Source organism: Poecile atricapillus, chromosome 21, assembly GCF_030490865.1.
Source record: "Poecile atricapillus isolate bPoeAtr1 chromosome 21, bPoeAtr1.hap1, whole genome shotgun sequence".
NCBI lineage: Eukaryota > Metazoa > Chordata > Aves > Passeriformes > Paridae > Poecile > Poecile atricapillus.
In genome coordinates, this window is record NC_081269.1 from 5,833,152 (window position 1) to 5,855,048 (window position 21,897).

The 21,897-nt window shown below is 50.2% G+C and overlaps 1 protein-coding gene across 2 annotated transcripts in view; it reads left to right on the plus strand.

Annotated features, from left to right (window-relative positions):
* Positions 1-349: 349 nt before the first annotated feature.
* Positions 350-21,897, plus strand: part of SLC43A2 (solute carrier family 43 member 2) — a 31,647-nt gene continuing 10,099 nt past the window's right edge. The window contains exons 1-9 of one of the 2 annotated variants that reach the window (XM_058854318.1): positions 350-400; positions 1,819-2,016; positions 8,917-9,106; positions 10,079-10,134; positions 10,836-10,912; positions 16,967-17,059; positions 17,693-17,826; positions 18,241-18,443; positions 19,101-19,244. In XM_058854318.1, coding sequence (XP_058710301.1) covers positions 1,857-2,016; positions 8,917-9,106; positions 10,079-10,134; positions 10,836-10,912; positions 16,967-17,059; positions 17,693-17,826; positions 18,241-18,443; positions 19,101-19,244 — 1,057 coding nt within the window. In that variant the 5' untranslated portion in view covers positions 350-400; positions 1,819-1,856. Of the gene's footprint in view, positions 401-1,818; positions 2,017-6,129; positions 6,242-8,916; positions 9,107-10,078; positions 10,135-10,835; positions 10,913-16,966; positions 17,060-17,692; positions 17,827-18,240; positions 18,444-19,100; positions 19,245-21,897 lie in introns of those variants that run through there. The other variant, XM_058854319.1, reaches the window with a different exon arrangement.

The window sequence follows — 21,897 nt, forward strand, 5'->3', positions numbered from 1 at the left end:
CGGGAGAAGATATCGGGGGGTACCGTAGGATCTCACGGGAAGATACTGGGGGGTCCCGTGAGGAGATATCGGGAGGATCCGGGGGGGGATATCGAGAGTATCCCCTGGAGATCCCGGGAAGAGATCCCGGGGGAGGATACCGGGGGAATACCGGGGTAGGATACCGCGGGGGTCCCCCGGAGATCCTCTGGGGATATGGGGGGGTCCCGTGAGGGGTCGGGGGGGGTCCCGTGAGGCGGGGGGGGGGGGGGCGCGAACCGGCACGTGCCCCAGCGGCAGCGGCGCGCGCGGCCATTGGCTGAGGCGGCGGCCAATCAGCGGGCGCGCCTGTTTTGCTTGGGAGGGCGGATAAAAAGCCCGGGTGGGACCGCGGCGGAGCGGAGCGGGCGCGGCACCGGCGGTGAGCGGGGCACGGCACCGGGCATGGCGGGGGGAGCGCAGCGGGGGCCGCCCTGGGGCTGCGGGGGCTTCCCCGGGCGGCGTGGGGTTTGCAAGGCAGTGGGGCGGTGGGAAGGGAGGGGGTGCGTGGGGAGGCATCGGGGGATTCTCGCGTGGGAGTGGCAGGCGGCGGAGGGAGAGGGGATGGGGAGGGGGAGCGTGGGTGAGGGGCTGTGTGGCGAGGGGGATGCAGCGGGGCTGATGTGGGGAGTGGGCTGTGCTGGGGACACTGGGGGGCGGCTGGCAGCGGGGACAGCGGGCTGCAGCTCCTGTCGCAGAGAGAATCGCTGGGCTGGGCAAGGATAGCGGGGCTGGGGAGGGGGCAGCGGGTGCAGGGATGAGGAAGAGGAGGAGGTGATGGAGGAAATGCGCTGTGGGCTGTGCTGGGGCAGCGGGCCTGCGCTGTGGGTGGGGGGGTTTGGGGGGACTGCAGGCTGGCTTGCGGGGCAGGGGGCTCTGAACCGGCTTCTGTGGCTGGAAGGGGGCCGTGACCTCCAGGCATCGCTGCAGGGAGCTGGGTCAGACCCGACAAAGCGCCCCGTGCTGGGGTCCCTCCAGTAAGGGAAGCTGTCCTGGCTGGGTGCGTGGCCAGCTGCTTTCCTCACAGCGCAGGCTGAGGTGTGCCTGGGCTGGGAAAAGCCTCAGCTTGGCTCAAAGGGCCACCTGCCTTGTGACACTCCCTTGGACACGCGTGTTCCCAAATTTGCTCGCTCCCGTGGGCCCCAGGGACTGGGACAAGTGGAGCTGGACGCAGTTAATGCAGCTCCAGCATCTGGGGCAGCCTGGAGAAGCCACTGAGCTGAGGTGTCTCCCAGCTGGTCAGGCAACAAAAAATGCACCTTGGTGAGCCATTGGTGGCATAAACTGCATTTATAGAACCCTCACGCACCTTCCAGAGCAGGTCTGTGCTTTTGCATGGGGCAGAGCAGAGCTGGTGGGTCTCTGAAGCCACCTCTGGGGATGTGGGGCTGTGTCCCCAATCCCAGCCCCTGCCTGATGGGGAGATCGGGGTGCTGGATGCAGCCCCCTTGCCCTGGCATTTATTCCCCCCGAGCCTCACCAATGAGCTGCCTGCCTGTGTTTGCTGTATTTTCATACCTATTGCTCGGGAAGTGGAACAGAGTCCTTGAGCAGAGCCCCGTGTGGCTCAGAGTGAGCACCTGAGGGGCTCTTCAAGGGCACCTGTGCCTTCCCCCATCCCTCGGGGTCACTTGGCAAGCTGGCACCTGCAAAAACCAGTTCTGCACCCGAGTGCCTGGCGTTCAGCAGGCAGCTTTGCCTGGGTGCTAGCGGGGAGATTCCTTAAACCACGGGGTTTTTTCATGCTTCTTGAGCAGCATGTGCTTTCTGTGTAGACTCACTGGATGTTGCTCCCTGCAGGTTGAGGCTCTGAAGGAGGCCATCCCCACCAGGCAGCCATGGCCCCCACGCTGGCCACGGCGCACCGGCGGCGCTGGTGGATGGCGTTCACAGCCATCATCGAGAACCTGCTCTTCTCCGCCGTCCTGCTGGGCTGGGGGTCCCTGCTCATCATGCTGAAGGCAGAAGGGTTTTATTCCTACCTGTGCTACGGGTTAGGTAAGGATGCTCCGGCCTCGTGTGTGGATAAGTTGCTGCTGAGGTTTGCTGGGGTGGTTCTCTGTTTTAGGGTGGTGTGGAGCTGGTTGGAGGAGGGCTGAGCTCCCATGTCAATCCCAGGAGAGAAGGAAGGGATTTGTGCTCCTTCCTGAAACCAGTGGCATCCTTGTGATGGTGCAGTGTGCCTGTAGGTGCTGTTGCTTTGTAGGGTGATTGGAAAAAGGCATTTTAAAAAGGGTAGAAGTTTATGGGTGGCTTTTTCTACTTGGTCACGACTCCTTCCTCTGCAGGGGAAGGCTGGATGGGTTCTGGAGAATAATGATTTGTGGGGAGGGTGTCCTGAGTTTATAAGATGAACTTTGTCCTTAGTGGTGAGAAAACAAGGAGCATGGGTGGCAATAATATCATGGCAGTCTGATGCTGCTGTTGAGGAGGATTTGCAGAATTAAATACTACTGATTGTTCCTCTCCTTGAAGCACCCAAGATGTGCTCAAACCAGGCTGTGTTTCTGTGAGGGTTTGAGATTTACCCTCTGCCCCAGCCAGAAGTGACAGTCCCTGTTGCAGACACAGCCTGGAAGAGGAGAGGTAGTGGTGTGGGAATGGTAATGCTGGGAAAACAGCCTGGAGGTGGGCATCTATCCCCAGCCTGGGCATGGAGAGAATTGTGCATCCCACAGTGTGTTTGGGTGGTCAGTGGGGTTAAAAGGAGCCCGAGGGTAAAGGTGTGGTGTGGATTTGGAAAGCTGCTGGGTGACTGAGGGTTTGCATGTGCTCAGAGAAGGGAGGGGTGGAGTGAAGAGGGGCAGTTTGTGCTCTCTCCAGAGATGTGTGATGGAGACTGAGATTGGATCAGCCCATTTGGGGCTGGTGGAGGAAGCAGTTTGTGAAAAGAGTTGGATATCAGTGCATGGACCCTCAGTGAGTAATGGCTGAGAATGGTGGGGAAAACTGAGGTGTGGGGAAACAAAGTCCAGACAAAGGTACCTGTGAATAGCTGTGATGATACTTTAGGTTTTGCTCATTCATCAGCTGCTTATCTCCCCTGCTTTGTGTACCAGGGCCTGAGTTGGTGCAAACATGCACGTGTTTGAGTTTTTTATCAGCTGCAGTTTGGCAGCTCCATCTCCATCCTGTGCTCTGCTCTCGGGGCAGTGCTCCCAAGTGTCCGTGTCACTGGGGTCCCCAGGAGCATTCCTGTGTGTGAGGAAGACTCCCAGTGCCTGGAGACCCTGCAGGATTTCTGGTCAAGGCTGCTGTGTTCTCTCCACATCACTGAGACTTTGTCACAGGCCTGTGTAAGAGATCACATTAAACCCATCAGGTGGAGGCTTTCTGCCACTCAGATAAAGCACACAGGAGCTGATAAGCAAATGCTGACTGTCTCTGTGAGCAAGGCATTTGCCTGTCTGCTTCCTGAGATGTGCTCTGCTGACAAGAACTTCACTTGGGGCCCATCTCGTGCTCTTTGCCTTGACTGCTTTCAGTTTGTCCCAAATCTGTGAGGTTCACCTCGGTTTTTCACAATCTGTGGCTTTTCTGGCTCTCCCCATGGGAGTGCCCATGCCCACAGACCACAGGGAAGATGCAAATGTTTGGACTGCTGTGAAATTGCTGCCCCGGGGGCAACTGCTCCCTCTCAGTGGCCAACCTGTGCCCTGAGGCAAGAAAGCTTAATCCCTGAGAAGAAAAATTTGTGTAGTCAAATGTTCTCATTGTCCTCAAATATCTGGCCATCACTTCTGAACTCGGTGATGGCTTGTGATGAGGTGGGGACATTCATCCATGCTGACTCACTTTCCTTTCTCTGGTTTTGTCCTGGCTTTAAGAGTTTTGTGGGGGAGACTCCTGGCTCCAAGTGTGTGGAGACTCTCAATGACCAGCCCCAAAGTGAGTTTTCCCTTTGCTGGCATTAGGGTGACCCAGTGTTTGCCTTTTTCAGTGTAACCTATTGAATCCTGCAGCCAACTTGGCTGGGGGATTGGTGCAAACAAATCATGACTAGTAGCCTTTGGGCACTTGTTGTTCCTAATGCTGCTGTGGGCATGTAAGTATTGCAAAGAAAAAAAATAGAATTTTCCTAATGAGCCAAAGGTTCTTGGCAGGGCTTTCAGTTTGTCAGCAAAAGCTCTTGCACTTTGTGATGCTTTCCAATGACAGGCAAAACTAGACCTTGTCCCTTCTGCAGGCTCTTCTCTGAAGGTAACAGCAGCTGCCCAGGAAGTGCTGCAGTTCATGGAGGACTCCTCTCCCTGTCAAATCCCTCACTTTCCTTGCTTGCCCTTGGCTCCTCATGTTGGATTTTACTCAGCTTTTGTACAAATGTGGGGTCCAATAGGCTCAACTCCGTAACCTGAGGGTGGAGATAGACACCTGGGGAAAAAAAATCCGAAATAACAAAATATTTTTAGAGCAGTTGTGCAACAGGGCTGGAGTGGGGGGTTGTACCCGTTGGGCCACCTCCTGAGAGGTATGTTTGAAATTCGCTGACAAGGAGCCTGGTAGTAGCACTTTGTTCCCATTTTAATTTTACTACACTACTACTTGGCCTTTAACCAACTGAAGCAGCATCTTTTAGTCGGTGCAAGTGCTGACTCCACAGTCTTTATCACGGTCCTGGGCCTTATCAGCTCTTGGGGAATTTGATCAGTCCAGGGTCTTGCCTTGCTATGATGTTTCTGGGATTGGGAAGCTGAACGCTTGGGTCTGAAACATGCTAAAAAGCAAAAAAGTGTCCTGAACTTGATAATCTGCTCACAAAGAGCAGAGATAAGGGGCACAGAGGGCTTTCCTCTAAGACAGGGCTGCAGAATACCAAAGGGATGATAAGCTAATTCACTTACAGTGCGTTAACGAGCCCTGGCATGGTCACAGGGGGCAGGTGCTGCCTTACAGCTCTTTTCCCTTATTTATCTGAGCTCTGAGTGTGGAACTTGCAGTCTGAAGTCCCTCACAATCCGGGGAGATATGACAACTACAATTTGTGGAATTGTGCACGCGTGAGGCTGTAAACAGGAAAAGTGTGAAGGTGGTAAATATTCGATTTGTACAGGAAACACGCTGTGCTGATCAGCAGCTGTCGTGGGAAGGTGCTGGCTGAGAGCAGCTGCAAAATGAAACCACAGCTGGGGAGGGAAGGGGAGTTTCACTGAGACTGTGCCTTGGTCATATGAAGCTTTCAGGCGCCCTGAGAGGGGGTCCTGGAAGTGCAAGTGGAAGGGCAGGGAAATCCAAATAAATCGCTTTTGCAGTGGTACAAAGCAAGAACATCTCCTCCCAGTTCCCAGAAGTATGACACCATCCTGAAAAGAGAAAACATGTTCTTATGTGGGCAGACTGCAGAATCAGTTGTTTGCACATGTCTTTCAGTGTGCTATTTTTTTAAACCAATACTCCCAGTTCCTTGCCCTTGATTTGTCTTTTTTTTTCCCTCCTTTTTTTCCCCCCCCTTTTTCTATAAAAAAGAGAGGAGGAAGATGAGGGTGTGCAGGCTGTGACAGAGCTATTGTCAGGGTGGCTGGGGGGGTGTCTTGCCTGTTTGACTCAGTCTGATCCATGAAATAAGATGAAAGGAAAGCTGCTCTCTGCCATCTGAGATGGCAGTCACTCCTGGAAAAGCCAGACTCGTTCCTCTGGTAATGTGGTGTGTGTGTGTGCCTGGGATTTGAAGAGGTCGGTAAAGAGCAGTTAATGATTGACCCTTGCATGAAACCTGCAGCACTTCATTTGGGAGAAAGGATGGCTTTGAATGTTCCAGCCTGAACGAATCCCAGCGATGATCTTGACATAAATGATTACCCAGGCAGCCTTCTCCTCACCTAAGCTGTCATTCTTTAAATAGTAACTTGAACTACTAATTGGGCAGTAGAAATCCTGCTGCTTGTGTGGGGAGTGCTGTAAAAATAGGCAGCAATGTTCTTGTAATTGCTGGTAAAGACTTGTAGCTTCTGCTGGCTTGTCAGTGAGGCAGCAGTGAGTGAACACAGCCTCTTGCTGCTGCCTTGCCCGGGTGTCACACCTCGGGTGCTGCATGCAGGTGGACTTGGCAAGAGGATTTGGGGAGGGCACCACTGTGGGCACAAAGCCAGTCCTTCCCCAGAGCAGTTTTCCAGATGGAGCCAGGCACGTAGGAGATTTTCCCAGGAGTGTGGCATGCACCGATCTGGAACGGGATCTGAGCTGTGATTGAGGGGAAGCTGCTGTTTGCTGTAACCAGGTGCATTAGGTAGGTGAGTAGTTAGGCAGGTTCTCTGCCCATTAAACCCCTCCTAGCTACATGTCCTGTGCTGCCACTCGCTGTCCTGTGCCAAGGAGCTGCTGGCACCCGAATCCGTGCTTGCGGATGAGATGGCTCTTGGCTGGACCTTGTGCCTGCTGCACACACCTGCAGCCCCTCCAAAATGTTCTATTTATGGAGGTGGCTCAAAGGATCAGGGGATGTCAGGGTGCCAAGTGCTACTGGAATCATTTCCATTACGCCTCAGTAGATCTTCTCTTGTTGCTCAGGGGGTGCTTCTATTTTCACAAACAATTTGTATTTCCACATAGCGCTGTTGCCTGGCCCCTCCTTGGAGCTGGCAGCGAGCAGCTGTAAACAAGGTGGTTGGTACAGGTAGGGAATAAAGTTTGGTGTCCCATTCCCAGCCTTCCAGTGTTCAGAGAGGGGTAAATTTCTTTGCTGTTTCTGAGCTGTGTCCTCCTCAACTCATGCACACTCGTCATGGGAGGGGGCCAGCAGGTGTGTGCTGTGTGAGCTCCGTGGGGACAGGCAGCAGCTGAACACGTCAAACTGTGAACAGGAATTTGTATTCTTTAGCTTTAAAGGCTGAGTATTTCTGTTTGGAGATCTCTTTGTGGGGAGCGTTACCCAGGCTTTAACATGTGCAGCCACAAGTTATAAGGTCACTGTGCTGTTCGTGTCCCTCCACCCTCCTTCCACTCATCAGCTGAGCTATCTCTGGAGAGTGCTGACACAGGGAAACTGCTACTACTTTGTCAATTCCCCTCCCTCCTCTCCTTGTTTTCCCGAGTTTCACCTCTCACCCACATCTGTTTCCTATGAATTTATCATTGTGGAGAGCCCAAAAGCCTCGATGCTGTGGGTGAAAACTGCAGAGAACCTCCCAAAGTCTGTCCAGGACTGATTCCTAAGGATGTGAGTTGGGTGCTGCAGAGCTGCCCTCCCTGCAGAGGAGCTGCTGGTGGCACATGTGACATTTTGGGGATATTTGTTGCTTACTCTGGCTATCCATGACTAACAGGACAAGAGAAGGGACAGATTAAGTTATCAATCAGGAGCACATGGCAGTGGAAAGGAACACAGGCAGTTTGAAACCATCTTAGCAAAGCTGTTGGTTGGGAGTAATGGGGAGAAATGCCCCTGCCTTCCCTGGACTGCTGGGAGGGGACAGGGGCAGCTCCAAGGCCTCAGATATCAGTGCCTGAATTCCTGCTGGTACCTGATGGCAGGAAGGTGGAGCAAGGTTTGTTTGCAGTGGACACAAAGCTGGGAGGGTGGTTTAGGGCAGCTGGGAGGGCCAGGCTGAAACCAGTAACTGTAGAGGGCTGAGGCTTGGGTAGAAGGGAGGGAGGAAGGGAGGGGCTGTGTTACCTCCAGAGATAACACAGAGCAGCCATGGGGATCTCCCCCATCAGCCACAGCAAGCAGTGAATGGGAATTCACTTGCAGGGCTCACATCCATGAGGGATTCCTGCTAATTAACTAAACCAACCAGAGCTCGCTGGGAATCTCCAGCCTCCACTTCATGCTGGTGGTTATGTCAGTGACTTCTCTCTCAGTTCCTCCTTTAGTATTGAACTGTGTCAGATCAATTATTAAATATGAAGGAGAGTGTTTTATATCACTGGCTTGCAGCAGCAAGAGAGCAAGTGCTTTGTCATAGCAGCAAAGGTTTCAGATAAGTGTTGGGAGAAGGAGAGCTGAAGTGCTCTGGAGCTGTGAGTTAATGGAAGTCTGAAGGCACACAACTCACTCGAGGAGTTGTAAGCAGCCTTGGGATAGACATGTAATAGGAGAAGGGTTGACATGAGGCAATAAAAGGGAACTTCTTTCCTTTTTTTTATTTTAACTGTCCTGTTTCTGTCTTGGTTACACAACGTAGGCTCTGTTCAGCGTGGGAGTTTGCATGTAGAGTTCCTCATGCAAGGGCAAGAACAAAAAGCTGGGTATATAATTGTTTTGTGTGACCTAAACCTGTTTTGAAAGAATAGAAAATGCTGATTATGGGGCAGGAGTTAAAGATGCATCAATCCTTTTAAAAAAAACAGAGAAGGCAGGTGAGCTGCCAGCCCCCGGGGGAACAGGGTAGTTAAATCCAGGAAGGATTTTTCAGAGCCAGGACAGTCAAAGCAGGGTGGCTACTGCAAAGCCATTCTTCATCCTGATGCCTGCAGTGAGGGTAGGAAGCTTTTCATTTGAGCAGGCTGTTGCTCAGTGCCAGGCCTTGTCAGCCTGATGTCTGGAACCAAAATAACTGATTTGGCTGTAGCTGTCGTTAGTTTTGTTTGGGAAAAGATCTCTGAGAACATGACAGCTGTAGATTAGGAGGACCTTATTTTTGTATCCCTTCGGGTCTGGCTGGGTTTAGTCTCCTGTAATTGCCAAGCCCTTGCTGTATAGTTGTTTTAATAAATGAATGAATCTCCATGCTCAGGTTTTACCCTGCTGCTGCATGGGATGCCTGTCTCCTGGTTGCTTTTTCCTGCTCAAAGCGGAGCTCATCAGGTTTCCCTCACCCTTCTGCTGCTCTGCTTCTCCATTTCTCACTGATTAGAATAAAAACTGGACTGTGGAGGGTTTATGCCCAGCGGGGCTTTTCCCTTCCCTCCTTCCTGCTTCAAGCCTGATCCTGATGCACTGTCCTCTCTCACCCCATGCAGAGACCACAACCAACAGCTCTGAGCTGGAGAACAGCACAGCTTCAGAGCACAAATGGCCTTCCTGCAACGCCCAGGATGAAATGCTGAACTTGGCCTTCACCATCGGCTCCTTCCTGCTCAGTGCCATCACGCTGCCCTTGGGAATTGTCATGGACAAGTACGGCCCCCGCAAGCTGCGGCTGCTGGGCAGGTGGGTGTGCAGGGCTCCAGGGGTGGGCTGAGGGCTCAGTTCCCACCTTGTCTGGGTGCTGTGCCTGTTGTGGGATCCCTGCAGCCTTGGGAAGCGTCTGAGGAATGGGGCTGGGATCTGCACAGGACAGCAGAGCGGCTCTGGGGTGATTTCAGCCAGCACAGTGAATTGCTCCATAAGGGAAGGGCCTGGAACTCCATGTCCACACTTCAGCTGCTCTGTGATCCCTGTCCAGATGGAGCCTGGAGGAAGAGCGGAGTCATTTGTGAGTCAGGGAGGGTAGCTTTCTCCTTGGGCTGGGAGCTATGTCCTGAGAGGCACAAAACCAAGATGTTACATCATTGTTTGCAGGCTGGGGAGTTAACTTGGGGATAAACATGTCCCGTTGCCTTTCCCAGGGCCCTTCTCTTCCGTGTGGTGTGTGCTGCTTTCTGCCTCAAACAGCGAGGTTGTCAACTGCTTCTGTCATTGGCACATTGGGATTAGGGACTTTTGGGATCAGTGGACTCCAGCACTGTTCTAACTGTCACAATTTTAATGCAGTGAACTTGATTAGAAACCAAACTGGCCTGTGGGCAGAGTGGGAAAAACAGGGCAAGTCTCTGAGTCAGGCCACACCAGAGAGGAGTTGAGTGCTGGGGCTCAGGACAAAGGCTGCTGCTGCTGCCTTTGGTCACCCTGAGGTGAGGGCTGGAAAAACTCTCTGCTGGAAAACCAGTGGGAATTGGGTCCAGACAGAGCTGCGTCAGTGCTGGGAGGAAAGGTTCCTGCCCCAGCCCTTGTGCAAGGCTTGCCTGTAATACTTGTTTGCCAGTAATATTTGGGTATTTCCCTGGATTATTCTTTCCAAATTGCCAGCTTCCCTCCCTCTAACAGAAATTGCCCTGTGAGGTGCTGAGGAGGTGGAAGCAGCTGTAATTTACTGTGGGTAAGGCTGTTTGTGAGAAACTCATGGCTCTGGTTCCCTTTCAGTGCCTGCTTTGCCGTGTCCTGCGTGCTGATCGCGTACGGTGCCAGTAACCCAGACTGTAAGTTGGCATCTTTCTGCTGAGCTGGGAGCATTTCAGGGCTGTGGTTTGGGGTTTTTAGGGAAGCAAAGTTCAAACCGTCACCCTCCAGTGCTGTACTGGGGTCTTGCTGGGGACACAAGCCGAGCAATCTGCCAGCCTGAGGGAGCCAAGTGGCTCTGGGGAGGGCTGGTGTTTCACAACACCAAGTGGAGACTGTAGCAAGGGCCAAATGTCTGGGATATCCAGGTCTCTGAGTTTTGTGTTTGAGCAGGGCCAGATCCTGTAAAGGTGCAATTCCAAATGAGTTCATGGCTTTTTTAGGGTTGGGAAATGAGTAACAGCACACAATGTGTAATTGGCTTTTTTGCCAGAGGTGGATGAAGCTTGCTCCTCAAGAGCAGATAATGAGATGACACTTTGGATTGTTTGTTCAAGTAAATCTTCCTTTTAAGACGCATCAGACTGGCTGCATCAGCAAGTCTGTGCATTAGAAAAAAGGAACCCTTCCCTCCCATCCTGAGCTCTGTCTTGGAGAAGAGCCCTGTCCCTCCCAGCCTGTGTGGCTGGGGAGATGGGTGCTAGGTCAGGAACAGCATGACATGTCCTGAGGGTGTTGATCCACTGTGGTTTTCACATGTCAGGACCAAAGCCTTCAGGGCTCTGTCTCCTTTCCCTCTGTACCACAGTGGGAGCTGAGGGCAGGTTTTTTATTGTTGCAGCTCTGTCTGTGCTGATATTCATTGCCCTGGCTCTGAATGGCTTTGGTGGGATGTGCATGACCTTCACATCGCTCACGGTAAGTGAAGAGTTACTACCTGACTGTTTTATCCCTTGCTGTGGCTGTGAGCTGGGCTGGCAGGCAAGAACAAAGTGGATCTTCTGCCTGTGGCTTGAATAGCACGTGTTTGTGTTTGGTACAAAGGGTCAGTCACCCTTGGGAGCGAGTCCTTGGTTGTTGTTCTAAAGCTTGTTTTCCCCAATCCTTTTTTTTTTTTCCACCTGCCCTTTGTATCTCAGGTGAAGGTGGGGGGAAAAAAGGAAGTGTTTTTGTCTAGGACTCATAATGTGCCTGTACATGCAGTGCTCAGCTACTTGGCACAGGCTGGACGTGTGTTTGCACTGGATTTAGCATTGACATAGTGCAGGAAGAATCAGCAGGGCACAAACCCTTGCAGCTGGGTATGACCAGCCTTCTGCAAGCACAGTTTGCATCTTGCCCCAGGAACATGGTTCTTCTTGATCACAGAAGGTTTTGCTCTTCAGAAGGGTGAGAGTCCCTCACAGGTTTCCTTAGAAATGCTGTTGTTGGGTGTGCACAGCCCATTTGGGTACGTTCAGGATTGTATGGAAAGCTTTGGTCAACAACTGTCAGCTGGATCTCTGTGTTTTGGGGTTCTTTCTGCCTGGAGGCAGAAGCAGTATCATTCTCCAAATAACTGCTTTATTTTCTGCCTCATTACCCTGATTGTTGTCAGTGTGGCTCAAACAGGGCTGGGTGGAAAGTCGCCCAGAAAACGAGCCTGGGAAGCACCGATTTTTTCTTTTTTTTTTTTTTTTCTTCTTCTTGAGCTGTGGTTGAAAACTTTCAGATTTGGACAGCACTACCTTGAACTTGCTGTTGAAGTGAAACTTCCCGTTAAAGTTATCTCTCATTTAACAGGGCTTAGACACTGGCTGAAGTCCTGAGACCTGAATTTAAAAAAACTTGCTGTAGAGAGCACTCTGTGTACTGTGGTTCTGCTGCTGCTGTTGTTGCTTTCATACATTCAAAGCTTTCAGAACTCTGTGCAGATGTTGCCCTCTCCTATATGTGGTGTTCTTCACTGGAAGCCTTGGCTGTGACCCCAAGGAACTGTGGGGCAAATGTCATCCTGCTTCAAATAAAAGCAAGGAAGAGAGAAGCACACCTGTAGTGCTGTGGGAGAGGAGAGGATTCCCATCCTGCTGCTGCCAGCATTGATTATTGTCCCTCTGGGTGGTTATTAAGGGGTCACAGATTATTTTAGAACCACTGCTGATGATAGGAGTGAGGGCAGGATAGGGCAGGAATAGATTGGGTGTGCTGTGCTGTGGCTTTTAGCAGCAGAAGTAAGCAAAGCCACTTATTAGTGCCCTCATTAGTGATCCAGTTCTGCAGTGCCAACAAAGAGCAGCAGCAGAAAAAAAGGTCAGATCTTCCAAGAGGAGATCCAAGCCTGGAGGAGGTCTGAAGGAGGCAGTGGTGTTGTGAGGTCACACAGATGCCTCAGGTACAGCCCATCCCCTCAGCGAGTTCTGCAAAGAGCTGGGGTGGCTTCAGCCTGACTTCTCCAGTCCACAGGCAGGTGTAGCTGCCTGTGCAGCTGCACAGAGCATTTTGGTACCTGGGGCGTGTGAAGGTGATCAAAAATAGGTTAAGTGGGAGGGAAACACTTCTTCACCCGCGGCACAGCCTGCTGCCTGTTAGAACCAGCTGTATTTTGGTTGTTGGCAGCTTACAGCTTTATCCTTCTGCCTGCAAGCTGCACTTGGCATGTCAAGAGCCATCTTGTGCTGTCACAGGGTGATACCTTGTGGATTCCTTCCAGCTGTGGCCCCTGGAGATGGGCGAGGAAGGGGCATGGGGACACTGTGGGTGATGTGCTCTGCCTTGTGCCTGGGAGGGGTCAAGGACTGAACGCTGAAAGGTGACACTCAAAAGACTTTTGTAAGGACGTTCATCACGGAGGCGATGAGCCCTGCTTGTCCCGGTGCCAGGGGAGCTGGGTCTGGCTGTGCACAAGTGACAACAAGGTGACTCCCTGCTCCTGCCAGCTGCAGGTGACCTGAGGTGCTCCAGGAAATGGATCAGACCCACTTGTGCAATGGTCCTTGACCACCCCAGGCAGGTTTTGCTTGCTGCTTTGTGGCAAGGTGTCCCTGAAACCCAGCTTGTGGGATTTCAGGTGCTGACACCTCCCGGGACACGGTGTGATGTGGTGGCAGGGACCCTCAGGCAGGGATAAAGGGGATCTCTGAGGATTAGAGCCTGGGATAGTGCTCCACAAAGCTTTGCCTCTTGAGTTGAAAGCTTTTTTCAGCAACAAGTCCCCAGGGTATCATGAAAGCACATGGCAAGCTGTGGAGCCAAAACAAGCTGCTGTTCCTGGGTGCCTGGCCTGTGGCTTGGGGAGGAGGGGGCAGCCAGCAAACGCTTCCCAGTTCTGGGAATAAGGTCAGGCTGTGCTTGTTGTTAAAATGCAGAGGGGAGATTTCTGCCTCGTGACTTGGTCTTGGCCAATATAAGTGAAGATTGGAAATGGAAACAGATCTGTGCTGGTGGGTCTGACAGCAACACAGGAATCTGGCGCTGGTTCTGCTCTGAAGCTATTTCATGCAAAGAAATAAACATGTGTGATAAATTACCACAAAGAGCCTTTTATAGATTGTTCTCTGTCCTGTTTTCCTTTCAAAGAATTACAGCTGCTTTGCTCTGATTTTCTGCTGCAAACAGCCCCCTTGAACCAGAGGGGAGGGGACATCTCTGTGTGTAGGGAATCTTCTTTGCTTGGAAATATTAGGAGAACTTAGGGCTCTGTGAGCTTTTGTTTGTTGGAGAATGGGAACAGGAGTTCCCATATGCTTTGGGCAAAGGGGGCAGTTTGAAGCTTTCCTGCAGAACATATTTTTAGTGTTTGTGTAACTTCCAAATACTCCCCCAATGGGGGAAAACAAAGTTTAATTGAACAAAAATACCATTTTTCAGTAGCCTAGTCTTCTCTAGTCTTGATTTTTTCCATTATTTTCTCAAACAGTCCTTGCAAGAGGAGGGAAACAGGGTTTGGTAGCAATGCTGTGCTATCTTCTGTATATGGAATGTCTCTAGGGAAAAGCTGGAAAACAATATAAATTATTATAAACTCACTGTAGGGCAGATGAGGAAAAAAAATCCACAAGAGGAAATGATTTATCAGTTTAGGATTACAGACCTGCAATAAAGGACTCCAGTAAAAAACAGTTGTGTGTGGCAACATTCACTGAGTGTCTTTGTGACAGGACATAAAGTTAATAGTACATTGAGTATTAGTGACCTTTAAACAAGAGGCTTAAGAGTTTCTGTCGTCATAGGTCTTGCAGAATTGGAGCTGTCATACCAGAATGGGCAGAAGTTAGTGGAGGAGTCACTTCTGGCCTGCGGGGATGAGATCAGAATGAGGATTAGATCCTTTTTGGTGGCAGAAAAACACAGCTCACTTGCTCCATGGCTTGTGTTTTTTGTTGGGTGATTTTTTTTTTTTATCCTCCTCTCTGTGGTTCATTTTTTCCAATGCTTGCTACTATAAAGACAGCATGAAAAATGACTGGATAAATACTGCATGTTATTTTTGTAGCTGGTCTTTAGATGATACCTGTGCAGGCTCTGCCAGTGCTGGCACAGTCTGAGAGGTTTTCTGTCTTGAAGGGACTTTACCCCCTTCATCTCCCCTCTGCCCCTCCAGGCAGTCCCATATTTCTCTTCCTTCCAAGTGGTGAGTGTTTGCAGTTTCTGCTTTGATTGGGCTGGATAAGACATTAAATCTCTCCTGTCCAATTTTTTTAATCCAGCTGCTTGCTTGGTGCCAAATTGGATTTGAGGAAATCTTTAGACTTTCTAGGACTTCTGTCCCAATCAAGGCAGAAGCAACCTTGGGTTCTCCTGGTCATGGCTGCTTGTTCTGTGTCTCCAGTAGCCCTCAGAGCAGGAGGATCCACCTGGAAGTTCCTTGCCTGCAGTATGAAAAAGGCTTTTTGTGGACTCTGGATCTCTGGGGAAAACCAGCCTGAGCCAAGAAGCAGCTGTGTTTGTGCAGCTCTTGCCCTGCCCTGAGCTCCCCAGCAGGAGCAGCAGTTTTGTTGTAATTTCTGGATGTTATTTTAGGTTTGGGGTGTTTGGAGTGAGGTAAATGCCCATCCTGGTGACAGCAACCAGCCTTTTTTGCAACCCTCAGATATTCCACTCTGCAGATGCTGCTTTCTGGGAGTGTGTAAATTTAGGCCAGTGCTTCCAAGAGGAGATTTTTCAGCGCCTGGTAACAGACCTTTGGATCCTTTAGCCGTTTCCTGTCTGCAGTTCCCGGGAGCAGCCTGCTGGCAGCTCTCCCGCATGCGGGGATCCGCGATGGGTGTGGGGATGCTCCGCAGAGCAGCGCAGCCTCTTCTGCCTCCTCCTCCTCCTCTGGGGTTCAGGGCAGCATCAGGCTCAGCACATCACTGCTGCTGCTCCCCAGCCCGGGGTTATCTGAGGACCTGGAGCCTGCAGTGCATAGGAAGCTCTGCAGTGAGGGATGATAAACAGCCAGATGGGTCCCGGAGTGCTCCTGCACAGGAATACTTGCCTTGTAAACACGCCGTGACACAAGCCAGATTTGCTTGCCTTATATGCTGCTCCTGGGAAAGATGGGTTTGTTTTTCAGCCATGCAAGGGGAGTGTGATGGCAGCATTTGCTTGCTCAGGCTCGGGCTGGTATTCTCGGAATCATTTTGTTCAGCAGCCTCTTTGCACAGATGAAGGGCTGCTTGTGCTTTCAGTCCTAGAAGGCATCTGCAGTGTCCTGCTTTGAGGCCCTCTGAGGCTGACGTGGTAGTGATGCTCAAGTGAATTTGGGGAGTAAGTGACCCAAAAAAATAGGTGGGAGGGAAATCTGCCAGCCTGCAGCAGAATCTCTGCCCATTGACCAGCTTCAGGAGGTATCAGCCCACCTCTCCATGGCCTGACAACTTCATTGCTTCTTCTTGTTATTTCCAGTTTCCAGGTCAGCATTTGTGAGTGATGGAAACTTGTTCACTTATGGTTGTTTAGGAAAACAGGGAGCTCTTCCTTTCCCAGGAGGGTAGGAAGGTCTCCCAGCTGTTTCTGCTGTTGAATCTTGAGTGGAAGCAGGGGCTGGTGAGCCATCCTGGGAGTTATTTTGATGTTCAGGTGGCAGAGGTGGTTGCTGTGAACTGCTGCTGCCTGTCCTTACTGAGAGCTTTGCTTTCCCAACAGATCCTTGCAGAACCAGCCTGGTCTGCTCTCAGCAGTGCCAGCACACCTGCTGGGAGCCCAGGCAGTGAAGTGGGGTGGGTGGCAGGAGTAGCAATGTCAGGTGTTGCTTGCTGCAGAGCTCAGTAGCTGTGCTGAGCAATAAATCCTTGGATATCTGGTGTTTGTGACTCCTTCCCTGCACCTAGCTCTGGGATAGTGTGCTGAGGCATCTGAGCCATCCCAGTGATGCAGAAATGATCAGCAGCAAGAGTCTGCTGCCACAGAAGGAGCTGTGGAGATGGCTAGAAATGGAAATGCAAACAGCAGCACCACTTGTGCTTGTCTCTGTTCCTTCTTGTTATAACAGGAACTTTCTGGTCTGCTGCAAAGGATTTGGGTGCTGACCCAGGGTGCATAAACAAAGCTGGCAGTTCAAGGTGTTGCAGGGTGTGTTAAAGACTGCAGCCTGTGTCTAAGAACCCTTGACTAAAAAGAGGGTGATAAATAGACAATTTGGGAATGTGTTTGTGGAAGGGGAAAAGTGGTGGCTACAGGTTTGGAGTAAGGAACCCCTAAAGAAAGCTCAAGAGCTGGAGCAAATGCTCCTGTGCTGAGGGTGAATGATGCAAAAAATGCTGTCAGTCTGGAAAGAAGCAGTGCCAGTAAACACATAAATCTTGGATTGTAGACGTTCCCTGACTCTGGAGACACAAGAGCAACCTGCAGAGTAATATCTTGAAGAGCTAAGTCATGCCTAAGTAAAACTGGCTGCTTCATATTCTGGTATCCAGGAGAATTGATCCTAAATGCCAATGTCTTCTCGAGAAAGCCTCGTTCCCTTGGCAGCAACCTGTTTCAACTGATTCTTCTCTCTTTCTCCCTCCCCAGCTGCCCAACATGTTTGGTGACCTTCGTTCCACGTTCATTGCTCTGATGATTGGCTCCTATGCTTCCTCTGCTGTGACTTTTCCAGGAATCAAGGTGAGGCTGTGGAATCAAGGCTCCTGACTGGAGGTGTTGTGCTGGTCTTGCCCCATTTAGCAATAATGTGGCAAGAAAGAGGGACTGTTTGCTAAAGCACTTCTTTAGGGATGTGCATTTGCAAGATTTGTTTCCTGTCTCTATTAGAGTCTTCCCAAGTGACTGCATCAAGAATGCAGCAGATAAATTTTAGAAGTGCTAAGTAGAAGTGAAAAACTAAAGATTTTAGAAAAAGTTGTTTTGTTAAGCTCTGAGCGTGTATGTATATGTATTTATATACATGTTATTTTTAATACACATATGGATATTTTACTGTGTGATTGTCACCAGTAGTTGACTTAGAACATAATTCATGGCTGGCAGATGGCACTGAGGGGACATGAGATGGTCACCTGGGCTGCCTGGATAGATCACCTGGTTCTGAACCAGGGATGTTTCATTGCAGTCTCAGGTGTGCAGGGAAGTTCCTGCAGATTTTCCAAGAAAGTTAATTGCCACAAAGTTGTTTTTTGTTACCACTTGAGTTTAAACCATTTTAAGTGTATCATGTTCTTTCCCTCAGACCTCATTCTAAGAATATTGAAGCATCTTTCTGCTCCTATAGCCAAAACCATGTTCCCTTGTGATTCCCAGGTTATATATGACTTTGGGGTCTCCTTCATCCTTATTCTGCTTGTCTGGGCAAGCTGTGCAGGACTCGTTTTCCTCAACTGCTTCTTCAACTGGCCCCTGGAGCCTTTCCCAGGACCAGAAGACATGGACTACTCGTAAGTCTCCAGGGCTAATCCCATTCCTCTCCTAATCCTCTAGGAAGAGCTGTCACAAAGAACTTAGAGGAGTAGACAGGGAACCCTTTGCATATTGTTTATTGCCACCACCTTTGAGGCTGAGGATTTCTGCCTGCCACTAGCATATGAATACCTGTGGAAAGTGGAGCTTTCCAAACTCTGGGAATTATGAAGGAAAAATGATCTGTCCCTGGTCATAAGCATTTTTATATTGATTTATGCTGAGTTGGCCCAGGGAAAGTATCTCAGTGTGCTCTGGATCAAAACCATTTGTGGGTCTGTAATGGAAACCAGTGCCTTGAATCCACAAACAGCCTTTCTGACTCCTGCAATGTTGCTGCCTCTGATTCCTCACCCTGTGTTGCAGCTCTCACGCTCTTTGCAACCCAACAGGGTGAAAATAAAGTTCAGCTGGCTGGGATTTGACCACAAAATTACTGGGAAGCAGTTCTACAAGCAAGTGACGACTGTGGGGCGCCGTCTCAGTGTGGGGAGCTCCATGAAGGGCCCCAAGGAGCCGGCAGCTTTGCAGGAGAACAACAAGCTCTGTCTGTCTACAGTGGACCTGGAAGTGAAGTGCCAGCCTGACAGTGCAGGTGTGGTTCTGGGGGTGCCCCAGGATGCTGGCACAGTCCTGTTGGCCTCCCTGATCTGCTCCAGACCTGTTTGGAAGGCAGCAATACCTGATCCAGGTGTTGCCAGGGCCTCATGCCAGCCACCAGGACTGGAACACAAGTTGGGTTATATAAGGAATCCTGGCCTTGTGTCCTTCCCTGAATACAAATGGTGTGGGGACAACACAGGGGAGCTGATGTGGCTGCAGGGGGACAGGGCAGGTGGTCACTACTGGCTCTTAGGTGAATGTTGCTATCGTGACCAAGCCTTCTTTACTCAGGGGTATCATAGAATGGTTTGACTTGGAAGGGACCTTAAAGATAATTTTATTTTGCACCCTTCCACCAGGACACTGTCCAACCTGGCCTTGATGGTGAAAACAATGGTTTGAGGCTTCTTTTGTCCTAATCCACTGAATCAGATGATCCTTCTTTCCTGCCTCCTTGCCCCAGTCACTGGGGCAAACCAAACTCCAAGCATCTGCAGCTGTTGATTAATTATGAGAGTTTGTAAGGCACCAGGTGAAGTCCTTGGAGCTGCCACTAGCACTTCTAGCCAGGAGGACCTACTAGGCCAAAATTGTAAATGTTTGCCAGGATGTACTGCCTTCTTCAGAGACTCTGTTATTCCTTCTGCAGCTACTCCCTCCTTCATGAAGAGTGTCTTCAGTCCCATCCTGCTGCTCAGCCTTATCACCATGTGTGTCACTCAGCTGAGGCTCATCTTCTACATGGGAGCCATGAACACCATCCTCGAGTTTCTGTCTGGAGATGAAAGTCAAGGTAGGGGAATCTCTGAAGACCTTTACCCGGTTCCTTGGGTCTGGGGGCTGACCCAGACTTGGTCAGTGAAGGCAGAGCAGCTGATTACTCAGCAGATACTCTGTGTATGGCAATCCATGGTGTCCAAGTGCACTGACAGCTGCTGGGAGGGTCCAGGGAAGGGCTGGCACCAGCCCAGCACAGAGGGACAGCGAGGTAGATGCTTGAATGTCAAGCTAATCTTAGCCCTGTGTCTGTCAAATACTTCCCCATGTTAGTTCTTCACATAGGCTGTTACAAGTAACCTCTGGGGGTAGACTGTGATAATTTTTATTTCAACTGGAAAACCTATTTCATCAGGTATTTGCTTAACTTATCCCAAGTAAGCAGAGAATGCAGAGCAGCTGACTCTCATGAGTAATGGTTGGACTCTGTGCCTCAGCCCAGCACCCGGGGGCGGGAGAAGTGAAGTCAGAGCTGTTTTTTTGTGCAGCTTGGTGGGTGCTGGGGAGGCTCAGGGGTGCTCCCTGTGCTGGACTCCCTGCATTTATAGTTCTGATGAATTTCATGGAGCAAACAGGAAAGAGTACATTAGCTTAATGTTGAAAATACCCAGGATTGCAAAATAGGATTTAGCCTTTTTTTGTTTTGTTTTTGTCCTTTGTAGTAAGATCCAGTTTGAACTTGTTAAATCTGGATTGCATGAAGCTGATAAATCAAGAGGCACTCCTCTGAAAACAGGAGTGAGCTCTGGGGGAGGGAAGGAAACTCCAAGTGCCCTGGCATTCCCTGAATTGCTTTGTTTCTTGAACCTCTGACAGCCTGCAGCATTCAGCTCTTTATCTCCTGGCTGAGGAGCCAGTTTAGACATTAAACAGCAAAACAGCACAAACTTCACACTGCTTACCTTTCCCAACACTGCTTCCTTTTCTGCTTACCTTGTAACTCTGACACCTCTTTAAAAAATATTATTTATTTTTACCCTGGCTTGCTGTACTAGTTTAATTTTCATTTCTTTCCTTCTCTCCCACTCCTTGGAATTTCAGAATTAATATTAGCAATATAAGCTGCCAATTCTGTTTAGGTCAAGCTCCTTGCTAAAGCAGGGATTGTGCCCCTTGAGCATACTGCAGTTTTTCTGTGCCACCTTTAAGATTTCTTCCTATTTTTTCCCTTCCTCCCCCTGAATGTAGCCTGGGCTCATTGCAGTGCAGTCGCTGTCTTGGTGTTTCCATGGCATCAGCAAAACAGTTTTATTGTCTGGTCTCAGCAGTGTCAGGCTCTGCTGCAAGAGCAGTTCCAAGGCACGTGCAGCTCTCTAGAAATGTAATCTGTGTGTGCATCAGGAGAGGATGGGATGCTGCTCCCTCGCATTCCTCATTCTTCCTGCATTTATTCTCTTGGGTGGGATTTGCTCAGAGAGCTCCCTCCACCTGCCCTTGGGAGCACTGAGTGAGGGGAGAGGAGAGCTGAGTCCAAACCCTGCAAAGTGTTGTGGTCAAAGAAAAGTTAAATATTCCCGGGAGCAGAACTGGAGAGAAGGATATGGGGAAAATCATGCAGATAAGTAGTGAAGTCTTTAATTGCAGTGAGGCACAGTGTCCTTGAAAGTTCTTTCTGTGCAGGTTATGTTGACTTAGACCTGTCAGGAAACCAAAAATTTGAGAGAGAAATCAACCTGTGGCTACTTACCTGCTGCAACCCCCCAACAGATGAGGAGGAAACTTAAGGGTTCATTCTGTAAATGAGTGTGTAATTGTGTTGTAGGAAGGCAGGGGAGAGTAGACCTGTTATGCCTAGAACCTGGAATTTGTATCTTTCATAAAATGTCACCTTGCTCTCAAATGTGGTGATACTGAGAGACCTTGAGGAGAATCAGGGCTGGAAAACTCAGCTGTGTAAGGTGCTTGCTTGGGGTAGTTCTGAGGGAAAAGCATCTAGAACAGGGAATGTAAAGGCTTGTGCCCACATGCTCTTCCTTTGCTAGGTATTCTTGCTTTTTCTCCTCGGGAAAGAATGCTTTTTAAGATGACAAATAAGCTGAGGGGGCCGTGTTTTTTAGTAGCTACTGTCTTTCCTCCCCTTCTCTTGCTGACCCCATAAATTTCACTCCCTAATTCAAGCTGGCCTCTGCCCTTGTTGTTTAGAGCCTAAGATTAAGTGTTCAGGGTAGCATAAAGAGGCAAAACATGACAGCATGGCTTGCTTCTTACCCTGTATTAAAAAATAACCAGACAACAGTAAATCAGCTCCTGCAGTGCTCATGGGGAGTGATGCCACCTGTTTCTCTTGGCTGCAGCAGTTGCTATAATGAGAGGGGATGTGGGGTCACTTCAGGGCTTATCTTTGTGGGAGGAACAGGGCCATGAATGTGAGTCTGGAGGTTGGAAGTTCCTCTCAGCTCCTTTGCCAGCAGCTGGAGCCAGGAAAAGATCACCAGGTGCCATGCTTGGGCACAGCAGAGCAGCCCTGCTGGAGTTTGCTGCAACTGTCTAGGAGAGAGAGGTTTGTTGGAAACCTTCTCTCCATTGCCAAGTGAATTTTGGTGGAAATCTTAGGCTAGACTTAAAGACAGGAGGGTTAAATTAAAATTTGAGCTGTTTTGCTTGCAGGGCTGTAACTTGTGCTCTGTGCTGAGACAGGCAGTTTCAGAACTACATCCTTATTTCGGAGC